This window comes from Triplophysa dalaica, chromosome 11 (assembly GCF_015846415.1).
Source record: "Triplophysa dalaica isolate WHDGS20190420 chromosome 11, ASM1584641v1, whole genome shotgun sequence".
NCBI classification, from domain to species: Eukaryota; Metazoa; Chordata; class Actinopteri; order Cypriniformes; family Nemacheilidae; genus Triplophysa; species Triplophysa dalaica.
The window spans coordinates 156,683-171,799 of record NC_079552.1 but is presented as its reverse complement, the minus strand read 5'-3'; the positions used below and the strand labels follow the sequence as shown (position 1 = coordinate 171,799).

Here is a 15,117-nt window from a genome sequence, read left to right as displayed (position 1 = left end):
TAATGCATGAGTGCTGGTGTTCGGTCAGCCGTTACTCTCTCAGTTTTCTCACACCGCCCCCCAACACACATACACACACCTCCCTCCAAATGAGCTGCCAGCAAATGTTATTTCTTCTGCTGGGGACGCCTCGGGTGGCAGAAACTCAAGGTTAACTCACTACAGGACGGATTGTGACGTCTGGAAGCTGGACACTGAAGTTCTGTGCTGTAGATTGTGGACGTCACACTGAAGGTAAATCATCTTGTGTTCTGCGAGCATGACTCTAATATTTTATGGCTTCACTTTAACATCATCACTTGTGTGTCTGGTTCTATTTTAGACTGGAATGTCATCACACTTTCTTTTTTCTGTGCACACGTGTGTTTCTGAAGTGACTCTCATGTAGAAGAGTTTTCTGAGGATTATTCTCAATTTGCAGAAGTTATCATATATAATGATATGTTTGTATTCAGTTCATGTAAAGTGAGCTCTTACTATTATTATCTCTGCCGGGGGGGTGGGGGGGTCTGGTGATTAATGAACACAGCAGCTGAGAGAGAGAGAGAGAAAATCCCAGTCTGTGTTATTTGAGTGTCAGAAGCATCTGCGGGCAGATTGTGTTTCTAGATTCGGTAACATCAGGGACACCCTCCTCAAACCTTTCTTAGAAATAAAATGCTGTTTGAAGACTGTTATGAAGATAAAAACCCAAAGTTTTAAGAATGAAGATAGGTATGGACAAAACACAAAACGAATAATTAAAAAAACTTCACCCAAAAATGAAAATTCTGTCATCATTCACTCACCCTCAGATTGTTCCAAACCTCTGTTAAGTTCTGCTGGACCCAAGGGAAGATATTTGTAAGAATGTCACAAAGCAAACTGATTTCATCCCCCATGAACTGCTATAGTTTGGAAAATAAATACCATGAGAGCCAATGGAGGGATCTGTTTGTTCAAATGTTGTCAGGTTCGGAATAATCTGAGTAAATAATGACCAAAAAAATTTTTTGGGGGTAAACTGTCCCTTTTTAAATACATTATTCCCACGTTTTAAACGGCTCCATAACAAAAGTGTTTTGACATTGTCTGAATGTAAAAGCAGATGTGATATCTGTATGGTTAATAAAGTCACATCTGAAACTCTGATGTCAACAGGAGTTTGTCTTCACGTGTCTTTGTTCTTCTTATGAGGTGGAAGACTTTAGATTTGGAGCGATGGCTGTGATGAGCTCTGGAGCACAATCTGACTTCAGATCTGATTCTGTGTGGATTTACAGAACAGAAAAGAATCCTTCAGAATTTACTCACCCTCAAGTCGTTCCAAACCTGTGTACACGTCTTTGTGAAAAGAAGAAGATATTTTGAAGAATGTTCTAGAATCTAACTAAATGTTTTTTGACCGTCATAACAGTACCGTAGGATGTTTTCCTACTATTGTAAACTCACACAGGTTTGACATGCTGTGAGGATGATGACCAAGTTGTTTTCAGATTTGTCTTCATTGATCTGAATGTAGCATTTACATCTGTACTGACAGAATAGCACATTTTATAATGCTACTTCTGTCCCAGTTATGTGACGGTGTGTGTTTCACAGTAATGTTCTCTATGATTATTAGTCGAGTCATGCAGGATCAGACGGTGGATCAGCCCACATCTCTGTCGCAGCTCCTGAGAGACAGTTATCTGTCTGATGCTCATCACCGACATGCTGAATCCAGCTGCTTAGATTCCCCTCGACGTCTGGTGTACGGAGCTGTGAAAGAGAAAGCCGACCCTTCTGCTGAAAGACCGGATGCTCCGTTCCCGGATCTGTCTGCTTTCTTGAGTCAGGAGGAGTTGGATAAGAGCGTGGATTTGGCCAGCAAAGCCTTCAGCCACGAGCACAAATCTGAGGGACATCATTCCAGCGTTCCATCAGACAAACTGGCCGTCGAGACCCCGGCCCAGCCATGCGTCCGAGACAAGTCGGTGAGGAACATCAGAACGTCAAGGGAACCTCCTCCAGACTTCAAAAGACCCTCGAGAAACGCTCCGTACGGTGTAGAGCCACAATCTAAGAAAGAGTTCCTCAACAAGGCGGCTGATTTCATCGAGGAGCTTTCTTCTCTCTTCAAAGCCAACAGTTCCAAGCGAATTCGGCCTCGTTCTTGTAAAGGCCATCGCAGTCGACACCAGAACAAAGCCCAGCTGGACGCCTCTTCATACTCCTCTCACTCTGAAGACAGAGAAAGAGCGAACGAGCAACCCTTAGAGTCTGACAAACCCATGGATGGAGTCTTAGAGAAAGTTTGTATGGAGGAGGAGGAGCCACTGGAGTGTCCGTGTGAAAGTCAACGTGAGAAGCCGGAGGAACCTGCCATGTGTGAACCTCCACAATTTATTCAGAAACTCAAGAGCCGAGAGGTTCCAGAGGGCAGTAAGGTCCAGATGGACTGTGTCGTGAGAGGACTGCCCACACCTGAAATCAGGTCAGATCTTCATCATTACTGATACAAAACTCACACATTCACCAGGGACAGCTCAGATACCTCTCATCGTTTATTTCATCACCTCATGTGAGTCTTTCTTCAGTGGAACACAACAGAAGATATTTTGAGAAATGTCACGTTGGTTTTGTGTCCATACAATGGAGATTTGATGATCAACATTCTTCAATGTATCTTCTGTTGTGTTCTGAAGAAGAAAGAAACTCACGACATGATTTCTGGACTATTACTTTAAGCAGGTGTTTCTCAGTCTGCTGTTTCTGATGTTGGTGAGTGTTGTTTAGTCTCTCCAGTTAACACACTAACAAGCTGAGGAATTCAATCAGGTGTCTTATAGAGAGAGAGAGAAAGAGACATCTGAAATATTCACAGATTTTACAATGAAAGGGAACCCGAGACAGATTTTTATAGAGACTGGAGCCAGTAAGAAAACACCACTTGCATTAGTGTTTGACAGCCAATTCTAATCTAGTTCATCATGTTTTCAGCACAAAGATGAAAGTTGAGCATGAGTCTGACCTCAGCCGTTCTAATTTTACCACATTAGAAATGTGATGCTGTGAGAATGTAAGTGTTTAAATGAACATCTTGAGTCTTCTTCATGAGTAAACACCACCTGATCTCAAAGAGAACTCAAGTGTGTCTGAATACATCTCGAGGACAGAAGAATATCTTCTGATGATTGACATTTAGGCATTTGGCAGACGCTTTTATCCAAAGCTGCACAGCTGCAAGAAACAAAATTGATTCTTAGACAAACTTTTGTGCCGTTGTGTAGGTTTCTTAAACATTCTTTCTCCATATCTGTGGTTCTATAAAGACCATTTAACATCTTTCTAGTGATAAAGATTTTAGGATTTAGATTATAAAGAAGAAAGAAAGAAACTGACTGAATAATTCATTTGGAAATGAAAACCATTGTGTTTTGAAGAGAGGCGATCTTTAGTATTAAGTGCTGGAAGAGTCGCTCTCAGACAGGTTCCTAACATAACATAAAGCACATCGAACACCTCCGGACTGACTGAAGGGTGAATCATGAGAACAGTTTCTGTTGTGTATGAATGTGATGTGGATTGAAATGGACACAGTGTAACACAACTCAAAGCAAACTTCCCACACTGACAGGTCAAGGAAACACAGGTTTTTTTCAGCGAGTGTTTGACACATGACATGTCGTGACAACTGCGGTCAGTCGTGTGTTATGTGCCGTCAGCTGACTGTGATGTCACAATCATTAGATCATCTCTCCATTAACACACACACACACAAACTGGGATCCCATCTGATAATGTGAAAAATCACATGTCATCCTTCGGCCTAACTGATTGGCAGGAAATTCTGAAATATATTTTTCCAGGTTATATAATGTCTTCATGAGTTGTTGATATTTTTGTCAGATGGACTCATTTCATGAAAAGGTGTAAATTTACTTTACTTTATACTCTAGTTTTACTACAGATATCACGCTTTAATCATTACAGTTATTGTGGTATGAAGATGGTCAATGTGTGTTGTTGTGTATGAATGAATGGTTTGTTTGTGTTGAGTTTGTCTGAGATAAATGAAGAAACAGGAGCAGCTGTCTCATGCACGCACACACACACACACACAGCTTGGACTTCTAAAGTCGACTCTTACTCATTAGAAATGAATGAACACTCATGTCATAGCATACGGATGGATCTGTGCTCTATAAAGTCAGGGACAAGATTTCTTATCTCAAGCAGTCACAGAAGGTGAGAGATGACACATAAAGTTGTGTGGATTGATCGCTTGATAAATGCCATTCTTGTAGTACTGGATGATTTGTGTTTCTGGTGTGAATCATTTGTCTTGAGATCACAGATCACACATACCAGGTTTTGTCTGTTGGGCATTTCTATTGTTATTATTTGTACATTCTGGAGAACTGTGTGTTTTTATAATGATCTTTGGTGATCAATTGATTTATAAAGAGATATAAATGTCAATTGATTTGATGATTTTCTGATATTCAAACAGAAGTTGTGTCCACTTTTGGTCATGAAATGTTTGTTGGTTCAGTGAAGTTTTCATCTGCTCTTGCGGATCTCTGTGTAAGTTCTGGTGTATTTCAGGTGGTTTTGTGAGGGTAAAGAGCTGGAAAACAGTCCTGATATTCAGATCATCAGTATTAGAGATCGACACTCTTTGATCATCGCTGAAGCTTTTGAAGAAGACACAGGAAGATATTCCTGCTTCGCCTCCAACTTCTGCGGGACAGACTCCACATCGGCCGAAATCTACATTGAGGGTTAGGAAAAACATCTTTAAAAGAATGAGAGCAGCTGAGCATGAGGGAAAAATCTAACAAGAAAATTTGTGTTTTAATTAAGGTGCATCATCATCAGATTCTGAAGGAGAGCAACATCTTCCAGCCCAGTGAGTGTGAACACTTAAATTGACATCTGAAAAACTCAATGTGTTTTATACAAGCTGTTATTAGCGTGAGCTTCTCTCTCAATGTTCTGTCGTTGGTGCATCATATCATCATGTCGTCATATCGTCACCTACATTGATGTTTCAGGCTTCATAACAGATCTCCTCCGCCCCAGACTGATGTGATCTCAGAAACACCCGACACGTTTCTTCAAGACTCCACACCAACATTGACAATCTCCAGCCTTGAACAGCAAGCAGCTTCAGCGTCTCACACCCAGATGACCTTTGACCCGGAAGATACAGAACATCTGACATGTGTGTTTATCAGCCCTCAAATAGCTGAGCAAGAATCCACATCAGAAGTCCAGCAGACGGCCCTGATAGAGCCCACTCCCACTGAATCTCCAGCATCACCTCCAGATACATCAGACACACTGTTAACATCTCAACAGAGCAACACTGAGGTAAGTCAAATCCTGCATTCTTCTGACACACTCTACATGCTCTTTCTATCACTACAGTACATGTGTGTGCTTCTCTTCAGGATCTAAATGGCAGCAGTAGTTTTCTTCAAAGCTTCGACGTCAGACCCATAATGGCAGTTCCTGTGTTTACAAAGGTAGAGAAAGCACACCTGCTAAATATCTGCAAAGTCCAACAAACGACATAGATTCAAACTGGCTCAATATATCCAGGAGGATGGGATGTGTCAGAACACTCAGACAACCACACACATAACCCCTGACTGAACTCATTCCCTGACAAACACCACACCCCTGTACAGCCAGTTATGCAGAATAAGTCTTGTGTTGTTCCATCGTGTTTTTATCTGAAGGCTATAATAAATGCTTGTCGTGTGATGCAGAATCTTCAGGATGAGGTTCTGGCACAAGAGGGTCAGCTGGTGGTGCTGGAGTGCCAAGTGAAAGGTGTTCCCTCCCCTAAAGTGGACTGGTACAGAGAGGGAACACTGATCGATGATTCTCCGGACTTCAGGATCCTCCAGAAGAGTATGTCTGTGTTTCACTTTTACATTGTTGAAAGTCCCACCGTAACTCCAGAACGTGTCTCAGCCTTCCCAAACTCATGCATGAATTGTTCTTCATACTTAAATTGCTTTGGACAATCTGTAACCCTGCTGCGTCCCCTTTTTTCTTCCAGAGCCAAGGTCCATGGCTGAGTCTGGTAGGTGGAGTTCAATGCTGCTGTGTTTTTATGCTAAACGTTTCATGACTCTAACCAGAACCATCCTCTCTAGAGGAGATGTGCACGCTGGTCATCGCGGAGGTCTTTCCGGAGGATTCTGGAACATTTACTTGCACAGCCAGTAATAAATACGGCACAGTCTCTAGTATCGCAGGGCTGAGGGTGAAAGGTATTTTCAGTTTATTGGTGGGATAAAAATACATCATCTTCTGTAGATCATGGTGGATGAATCTTTTTTTGTATGAATCAATAGGATGCAACAATAAGAGCTCAAAAGCAACGAGCCTGATGACGGAATCATGTCATCAAAAGGTTCCAGCTACATCATCTTTGAAGTGTGAAGATGTTCCTCTGCTAAACCACAAACTTCACTCGAGTGTGCTTTCTCTTGACCCTCTAAGGTCAGGCTCAACACAGTCAGACACGCAGAGCAATGGAAGTGGACTTCGACATGACCTCACCACTAGCCTGCCCAACCTAAACCCGCTCAGTATTGGACAGCTCCACTCAGATACCTTCAGATCTAGTTTACCTCGTTTAGATTCGCTCAGCTTCAGTGTTCCTCAATTTGAGCTGATGAACTCTGACTCTAAACACCGACCTCTCAAAACTTTCTCATCACACATTGATTCAGGCGACTCTGGTTTTAAGTCTTCCACAGACGTGACCCAATGTCTACCCAATGGATCAGCCTCCACCTTTAGCTCTGATGTGGTTTCCTGGGTTGAACCGTTACAAAACGTTCAGGTTGGGTCAAAATCAAGCCCCGACCCCCCGCCAGAAGATTCCAGTAACCATCACGAGCGTCCCCCTCTTAATCCCCAACCGGATCCTCCGACCTCTTGCCTCAAAACTAGATCTGAGAGGCTGTTAGTCAATCACAACGAGTCACGCTCCAGTTCTCGAGTGGGTCTCCGGGTGACCTTTAAACTTCCAGAAGATGAAGAGGACGAAGAGAAATCCAACAAAGCACCACCGCCAGTGTTGGCTAAACCAAAGTTGTGAGTACCCTTTTCACTGTGTTGTATGACAACTTCAGAGTAAAATCTAACATCTTTGTTTGTGCCTCATACTAGAGACCCGGTGCAACTTCAGATTCTTCACAACCAGGTGCTTCTGGAACAGCAGCAGGGCAAAGTCTCTCCAAGTCAAGAGTCTCCACATTCTGACAGCACAAGTTTTGAGGCACCGTTTGTCATGCCGCTTCAGTCTTCTTCAAATTCAGGGTCTTCACAGCTCAGAACTCCCCGTGTCATGAACTCTACTCCAGTTCCACAGTTGATTTCTGCCTCTGTTCCTGTACAGCCTTTAGCACCTGTACCCCAGTTGAGTGCATCTTTGCCCCTTCTTAGTACATTAGCCAACGCTTTATTCAACAACCCCCAAACACCTCAACCAAACCTCGTCTCTAATGCTTTGTTAAATAGTATTCCACACAGTGTGGTTCCCTCTAGCTTCATAACCCAGACGACAGTGATGCCACTGCCGGCCCCTCAGATCATGTCACCAGTGACTCAACTCAACATGGCTCCGCTTGCCCCGATGCCATTCAGCCCTCTAACAGCAGCGCCTCCCATCATCCCTCTGGCTCAATCAAATCAGTTTATCCCAGCTTTTCCCACCCAACCAAACACCAACAGCATGTTCAATATGCCCCCCTTGAGCCCCCCCACTCACATATCTCAAAGAAATATGAACCCTACGCCGCAGATGAACTCTGTTCCCTTCAGTGAAACAGTCATGACTGTTGTTAAAACACAGCCACCGATAACACCTGATGCAGCAGCGGTAAACAACACTGTAACTAAGGTAAACACCACCCCGGTTACTCGCCCGGTCACGTTAATACAAGACACAAAGTCTCAAAGTGTTGCATGGATAAGTAAGGTCACGTCCCCTCAAGTGTTAAATGGTCCCTCACCTGCACCGGTGTCTGTTCCACCACTGAACTCCACCACCCAGCCTCCTCTTCCTGCCATGATTCCCATCTCCACCCAGAGCTTCAGCTACACCAGACCAAAGGATTTCATTGCTGCCCAGACCCTGTCTCCCCTCAGGAGTCCTTCTCCAACGGAGTCCCCCGTTCCGATGCTTCATGAATTAGCTGCGCAGATCTTCCCAAAGTCAACGCGGCAACAGATGTCACCCGTTAACCAGTTTGCCCCATCCCAGAGAAAGTTGCCAACAAGGATCCTGGAATGTCCACGCAGCCCGCCGGCGTTCATGTCCTCACCCCCTCTAGTTCCTCCTGGCCTAGTCTTTGCTTTTAGACCTCAGTCACCACCACAGGCTTCTTCACCCACCTCAAGCAGCTCCAGCCCCAGTCCCATCCAAAATCCAGTGGCCTTCCTCAGTTCTGTCCTGCCCTCGCTGCCAACATCTCCTCCCACCAATGCCATGGGACTGCCTAAGAGAGCTCCTCTCGGGTGAGTAGACATTCCATCAGAATGTCATTTAAATTGGGACTGAGCTTCGACAAAACACTCTTTCGGTTCCCTCCAATGACCCTGTGTGTTCTGGTCTGTTTTTGGTCCACGTATAGACCTCAAGGTGCACTGAAGAAGAACCCCAGAGGTCTGCGGACAATGTCAGAGGACGACATTCGAGACAGCAGGGAAACACTGCTGCAAGATATTGAGAAAAAACTACAGTTAAAAAATGAATCATTTCGTTTTGGACAGCAGGTACATTTTGGACAGATGTTATAACAAAACATAATAAAATTGTTTGTTAAAATGAGTCAGGGGTCATCACTGTGTCGGCGTGTGTGTCGAACACAATCATCAGTTTAATTTTAAGATGAGGAGCTAAGTTGGAAGTGTTGAAGATGCTGTTTAAGGATCACAGTTTTATTCTCATTCTTGTTTAAGAACACACAGTATTTAGAATAAGACCAGTTTTAAAGGCTTATTAGCATATTGTTGTTAAACTCATTAACTACGTTGTAAAGGGTCAGTTCTCCCAAAAATAACGTTTACTCACTTGCAAGTTGTTTCAAATAAACGTCTTTGTTCTTATGAACACAGAGAAAGATATTTGGAAGAATACTCATAACCAGACAGATCTTGAACCCCTTTGACTCCCATAGTAGTCAAAAGTGCCCGAGAACGGTTTGCTGTCCTACTTTCTTCAAAATATCTACTTTTGGGTTGAACAGAACAAAAACAATAATAAAGTTAATTTTCCTACTATGGGAGTCAATGGGGTCAAAGATCTGTCTTCTTAATCTGTCTTGTAAGTATTCTTACAAATATCTTTATCTGTGTTCATCAGAACAAATACATTTATACACATTTGAAACATTTTGAAGGTGATAGAGTTAGAATGAACTTCACTGCTCTGTAAATGTCCATTATTCATGTTCTTTATGTTATAACATATGTAAAACATCACATTAACACTGAAATGTGTTTTTGTCAGAGTAACACACACATGTGTCGTGATGTGTGACTGATGTTTGTGTTTACATCCTCATCCTTCTCCTCCATAGAAGGTGAGCTGGCCGCTCGGATCAAATGTTCCCACTGCGACTGTCATTAACTATCATGAGGTACCGGGATCACTTTAGTTCAACCGTAAGGAGTAGTTTATTTTCAAAAGAAACGTTGATGATTATTTACTCGCCCTCATGTCATCCAACATGTGTATGTGTTTGTTTCTTTAGTGGAAAAGAAATGAAGGTTTTTGATGAAAACATTGCAGGATTTTTCTCCATATAGTGACTTCAATGGACTCCAAACACTTGAAGGTGAAATTGATTCAGTGCAGCTTCAAATGGCTTTAAACCACACCAGACCATGAATAAAGATCTTATCAAGTGAAAACATAGCTCATAAAAAATATATTTTTTATGAACACAAATGCTGGTCTTGCTCTGTTCTGCGATGTGCGCATCTTGGATGACATGAGGCTGGGTAATGATCAAGAACATTTCTTTTGAAAGTGATCTACTCCTTTAGTTTCATCAAAACAGAAAACAACAACTGAACACTGTTTACATGTTGATGAGCTGATATTAATCTAATCTTTGTCATTCATTCACTTGCATGGATGATAATGAGCACATCATTGTGTTTAACATCATTGACTTCCATTTGTGTCCTCATGTTTCAAAGAATCTCTATCTTCATCTAATCTGATGTCATTGTAATACTGGAACTCCTTCATATACATGACAAGATAAATAAGATTGGTTTAGTTAGGGTCCACAGTGGTGTTGTCAATATTTAACCAAACCGTGGGTTGAAACAACACCATTTTGTCCACAGGACCTGAGATATCCTGGAAATAAAACTGAGAGAACAGTGTATAATGAGATTTGAGTCCGTGAGGCAGGGTTGTGTTGTATTAATAGACGTGACTGCATTGATTCAGAACTCAGATGCAGTTACAGGACACACTTTCGCTCTCTGAAGCTTTTCTGCATGTGTGTGTTCCTGTGACTCCAATGTCAAAAACACTACACAACCATCATGGGTGTGAACTCACGTCATGTACACATTCAGGCACAGACACGCAGGGATATAAATGTCGACACAGTGATCACCATAGCAACCGTCGTGAGCTGGTCTGTGCCAGCGTTTTTAAGACGTTCCAGTGATTCTTGTGTATTTCTTTAAAACGTTTTGAAATGAAGTCACAAAAGTGGGTCAACCGACCGTGCAGGACACGAAGAGCTGTTGCGTTTACAGAATGAAAGATTACGTTTATGTGTGTTTTATTCGTAGGAATACAAGATGTCAAACTTTGAGCAGAGACTTTTGAGTGAGATTGAGTTTCGATTGGAGAGAACGCCGGTGGAAGAATCAGACGAGGAAGTTCAACACGATGAAATTCCCTCTGGAAGATGTATCGCACCCATCTTTGACAAGAAACTCAAACACTTCCGGGCGGTGGAGGGAGCTCCAGTCACGTTCACCTGTAAAGTTGTTGGAATTCCAGTGCCAAAGGTGAACACCGCACGTCTTACATCACATCACCACAGCAGAAACATGATCAGCTCACTTCTCAAATTCATTTGTAGAGTTTCAGAATTTCACATTCAGACACTCTTATTTACACACAGGTCTACTGGTTTAAGGATGGAACACAGATTTTGAAGAAGAACCAACACTATCAGAAGATCAGAGAAGGTGACGGGACGTGTTCTTTACACATAGAAGCTGCCGGCAGTGATGATGATGGAAATTATACCGTCATGGCAGCCAATCCACAGGTCACTGACTTCACCAAACTCTTCTGTCACTGTCCAGCCAAACCTTGACGCCCTGTGACTAATGTGTGTCTGTCTCTTTAAATGATCAGGGCAGGATAAGCTGTTCCGGACACTTGATTGTTCAGACGGGTCCTGTGAGAAACCGGCCCGTGGTTCACTCTCAGAGGTGACTTCACACATTTATCACTTTGACTATCTCCGGTCTGAAGTCTTACTGGATTCTGGTCAGCACAGCGTTCTATAAGATAAGAAGATCAGAATCTTTGTGTTACAAAAGTTTCTTGGGTTCTTCAGACTTTAAAAGTGAATAAAATGCGTCTCATGTTTGAACAAAAGGTTTATGTCGTCATCCTTTCAAAGCATGCTGCTGCGTGTTGTGTGCTCTTATAACACGGCTCATTTGAATGCTTGATTCTGATTGGCCTGTCGCGGCATTCCAAGTGTTGTTATTTTCAAATAACAACTGCTCAAAACTAATAACAACCTGTAACCCAGATGCTGCAAATCATTTTGAAAGGGGCAGTTTAATATTACACAAAATTAAATGTAAATATATCTTTTAATAACATATATGACATTATTTTTACAAATGATTCAACCAATTTGCCTGTTCGTGACTTTTGAACGTAGTTTCTTGCTTTAAAACCGAAACCAAACGTATTTTCCTCACAGAAGGTCTGCATTCAGTATAATGAGCTAATCAATTATTTTAAATTCACATTTCATTTCCAGTTTTTTTCTTATGTGGCAAGTAGCTGTGTTATACACGGGATAATGTACAGGCAACCGGGAGTTATCGCCAAATAAACCCCTTCAGTATGACACAAGACCCTCCGTCTCACGTCCTGATCACACTGTCAGGGATTTTTCTGACATAACAACCGGCCGCCTGTACATTATCCCTCACATAACAGCGACTGAAGACCTCTCGTCTTTGATTCATATAACGTAGAGTCCGGGCGCGTGTCCAGGAGGTGGAAGGAGAGCTGGCGCAGGAGCGATTCTTCCGTCCTCACTTTCTACAGGCACCTGGAGACATGTTCGCTCATGAAGGCCGTGTCTGTCGATTAGACTGCAAGGTAGCGACCATTCTGACAAATGCAGCATGACGTCACCAACCAGAAATGTTTCAGTCTCTTCTTCTGCTGTGCAGGTGAGCGGATTACCTCATCCCGAGATCATGTGGCTCCTCAACGGAAGGCCCATATATCCTGACGTCAGCCATCGGATGTTGGTGAGAGAGAATGGGGTTCATTCTCTGGTTATCGATCCTCTGACTCAAGCCGATGACGGGACGTACACCTGCATCGCCTCCAATAAAGCGGGCCAGAGTTCTTTCTGTCTGGAGCTGAGAGTCGTGGGTGAGATCTGTTTCCGACTGACATCATCATCATCATGACATAACAGAAGTGCCTCCTCAAATACTCAACCCTGTTTCTCCTCTCATACAGAGAAAGAGATGAAACAAGCGCCGCAGTTTGTGGAGAAGCTGCAGAACACAGGCGTGGCAGAAGGAGCGCCGCTGCGTTTGGAATGCCGCGTGATTGGAATGCCACAACCGGTCATTTACTGGAAGAAAGATAACGACACCATCTCTCACTCCAAAGAGAGACTGAGGTGAGGTCACAACCCCTAACCCAATCCAAGAAGAGAAAAGACTCAATCTGATTTAAAGAACCAACCGTCTAAGTCTGTTTCTCTCTGATATCCCAGCATGCACCAGGACGCCACAGGATATGTCTGTCTTCTGATTCAACCCACCAGAAAAGAGGACGCTGGCTGGTACACCGTTTCCGCCAAAAACGAAGCCGGTATCACGTCATGCACAGCAAGATTAGACATCTACGGTGAGGCATTTCTTTCACCACAAACTCTTCTCACTTCTGTTCGGCACTAAACGGAGAAGCTGAATGTTTTTCATTTCTGTAGCTCAGTGGTATCAGCACGTCCATCCGCCCATGAGGAAAACACAGCTGACCGGAAGCTGTTACGCAGCTCTGAGCCATCAGGGTCTGGATATCAAATCTGCTTTTTCTACCTGTGACGGCGGTCCTGTCATGTTCTCTGCTTGTCGGTCAGAAAGTGAGCAGCTGTAGATGCCTGCTGAGGGTTTAAAAGCCATCTATAACAATTAAACATCAATGCCCAACATACTGACACATGACTCATCGTGGATTGAAAGGAATAATATAGATGTCTTTTAGTAGAGAGGAGCAGCTGAGTTTTAAATGCGTCCTGCTGGCACAATATTTACATGTGCACATGATGAGAATAATGTTCTCTGTAGAACTCTTCATCTTTTTTATCTGACATGTCTATTAGACAATCAACTCTTAAACGAAATAAGACTCAAGCTATTTGTGATGTTTTTTTGCCACATAAAGTGTACACGTACTGCTTCTCTATAGGTTATAATAAAGCATGTGTCAGATGTATAGAGAGACTATATAGATACATATATATTTATAAATTACCATACTAGTTGTTGTGTCAGCTGACTTGTTTACTTGTCTCTCCTTTCAGACTGTGGTTATGAATCTGTGAATAGAATAAATACAATTTACAACATGTTTTGTAGATTTACCAAATTCTGTGTGTAAATGTGTGATCTGATTCTGACCAACACCAGCTGTAATAATCACATTTGATTCTGTTTAAAATAAGAGGAAAACTCTTTTATGCCGCATTTTATGAGGAACGAAAAGGTTTATTTAATATAGTTACGGAAGATGAAATATGCTGCTTTGGGATATGAGCGATAAAGTAGGTTTTATAATATATTATAAAAGTATTGTAAATGTTTACAAAGACTTTTATTAAATGTATTGTTTTACATTACAACCCGTAGAATATTTCAACGCAAATACTAAATGTATGATAGATTGAACATAAAGTTATATTTATTCAAACAATGATGGAGTCTCTTTTTTTGTCATATTGTATTGTAAACAAGCTGTGCACAGCCTGATGAACAATGTGAACTGTGCAAAGCTCTTTTTATTGTAAGATCATAACTGTACTTAAGCAGTTTTATTCAATTCAAGATTCAATTAGCCGTTATATTGACAATCCATATAAACTTTTTAATATTTAACATATTTCTGCACAAATATACATGGTAAAAATAAGAAGAAGGCTACATTAGGGAGAGATCCCAATTAATACAAGAATTAGGATGGTTGGGAGTGGATAATATCTCTTTTAAAGTATTGTTAGGAAACGGGGCAAGGCAATCAAGAGTACACAAAATATTATTTAAATCCCTAAAAATCACAGGAACAATAGTTAGAATATAGAAATTAAGTTTTTTTTTATTTTCTCTTCCAAAACTAAGTACTCTCCACACTTCAGATCAGTAGGTGGCGGTACTGCACCTTTTCGTGGGTTTGCCAAACCGCCATAAAACACCAGAATGAAGATGAAGGCTACATCCTACCTGTAATTCCCGTTTTTACGTTGGTGAAACGTACGGAGGGATACACAAGGAATCCTGTAAAGAGTGAAAAGTAGTTTTTCTCTAATAATCTTTATGTTGCTTTTTATTATATTTTTTGATTCCAAGAAAATACAATATGACAAAATATTATATGTCAGGAGTGAGAAACTGATTTTTAAGGACTGACTAGAGAAATTTCTGAAGTCGTTCATAAAACACAAACGAATCCATTTTTGTACTCTCCAATATCACCACTAACAGACTGTCGTAAAACATCTAAGATAACAGGAAGTGGCGCCAATTAGAACGCATTGTCGCTCCCCGATCCGTCCCGGAAACACGATTTGTTCCGCGCATGCGCGAAAGTGCGTCTACTTCCTGTAAATC

General features: G+C 42.0%; 1 protein-coding gene and 1 long non-coding RNA gene across 6 annotated transcripts; one reads left to right on the top strand and one right to left on the bottom strand.

Moving 5' to 3' along the window:
* The first annotated feature begins 120 nt into the window (after positions 1-120).
* Positions 121-14,037, top strand: mypn (myopalladin). 4 transcript variants are annotated; one of them, XM_056761465.1, is made up of 21 exons: positions 121-234; positions 1,604-2,455; positions 4,570-4,745; positions 4,828-4,873; positions 5,019-5,337; positions 5,418-5,492; positions 5,739-5,883; positions 6,035-6,058; positions 6,132-6,248; positions 6,333-7,080; positions 7,156-8,505; positions 8,622-8,763; positions 9,570-9,629; positions 10,807-11,028; positions 11,145-11,294; positions 11,384-11,460; positions 12,247-12,373; positions 12,448-12,655; positions 12,746-12,911; positions 13,008-13,141; positions 13,224-14,037. In XM_056761465.1, exons 2-21 carry the CDS (start codon positions 1,611-1,613, stop codon positions 13,388-13,390), a joined length of 5,298 nt encoding a protein of 1,765 aa, XP_056617443.1. In that variant the 5' UTR covers positions 121-234; positions 1,604-1,610; the 3' UTR covers positions 13,391-14,037. The 4 variants fall into 4 exon arrangements, with proteins under 4 accessions (XP_056617443.1, XP_056617441.1, XP_056617439.1 ...); XM_056761463.1 differs by lacking the exon at positions 121-234 and having other exon boundaries at positions 557-2,455; positions 13,229-14,037; XM_056761461.1 differs by lacking the exon at positions 121-234 and having other exon boundaries at positions 557-2,455.
* LOC130432188 (uncharacterized) lies at positions 11,358-15,048 on the bottom strand. Of its 2 annotated transcripts, XR_008908441.1 has the most exons (4): positions 14,918-15,048; positions 14,731-14,784; positions 13,769-13,832; positions 11,358-11,532 (listed from the first exon to the last, which is right to left on the bottom strand). It is a non-coding gene; the product is annotated as an uncharacterized LOC130432188 (long non-coding RNA). The 2 variants fall into 2 exon arrangements; XR_008908440.1 differs by having other exon boundaries at positions 14,731-15,042.
* Between the last annotated feature and the right edge of the window lie 69 nt (positions 15,049-15,117).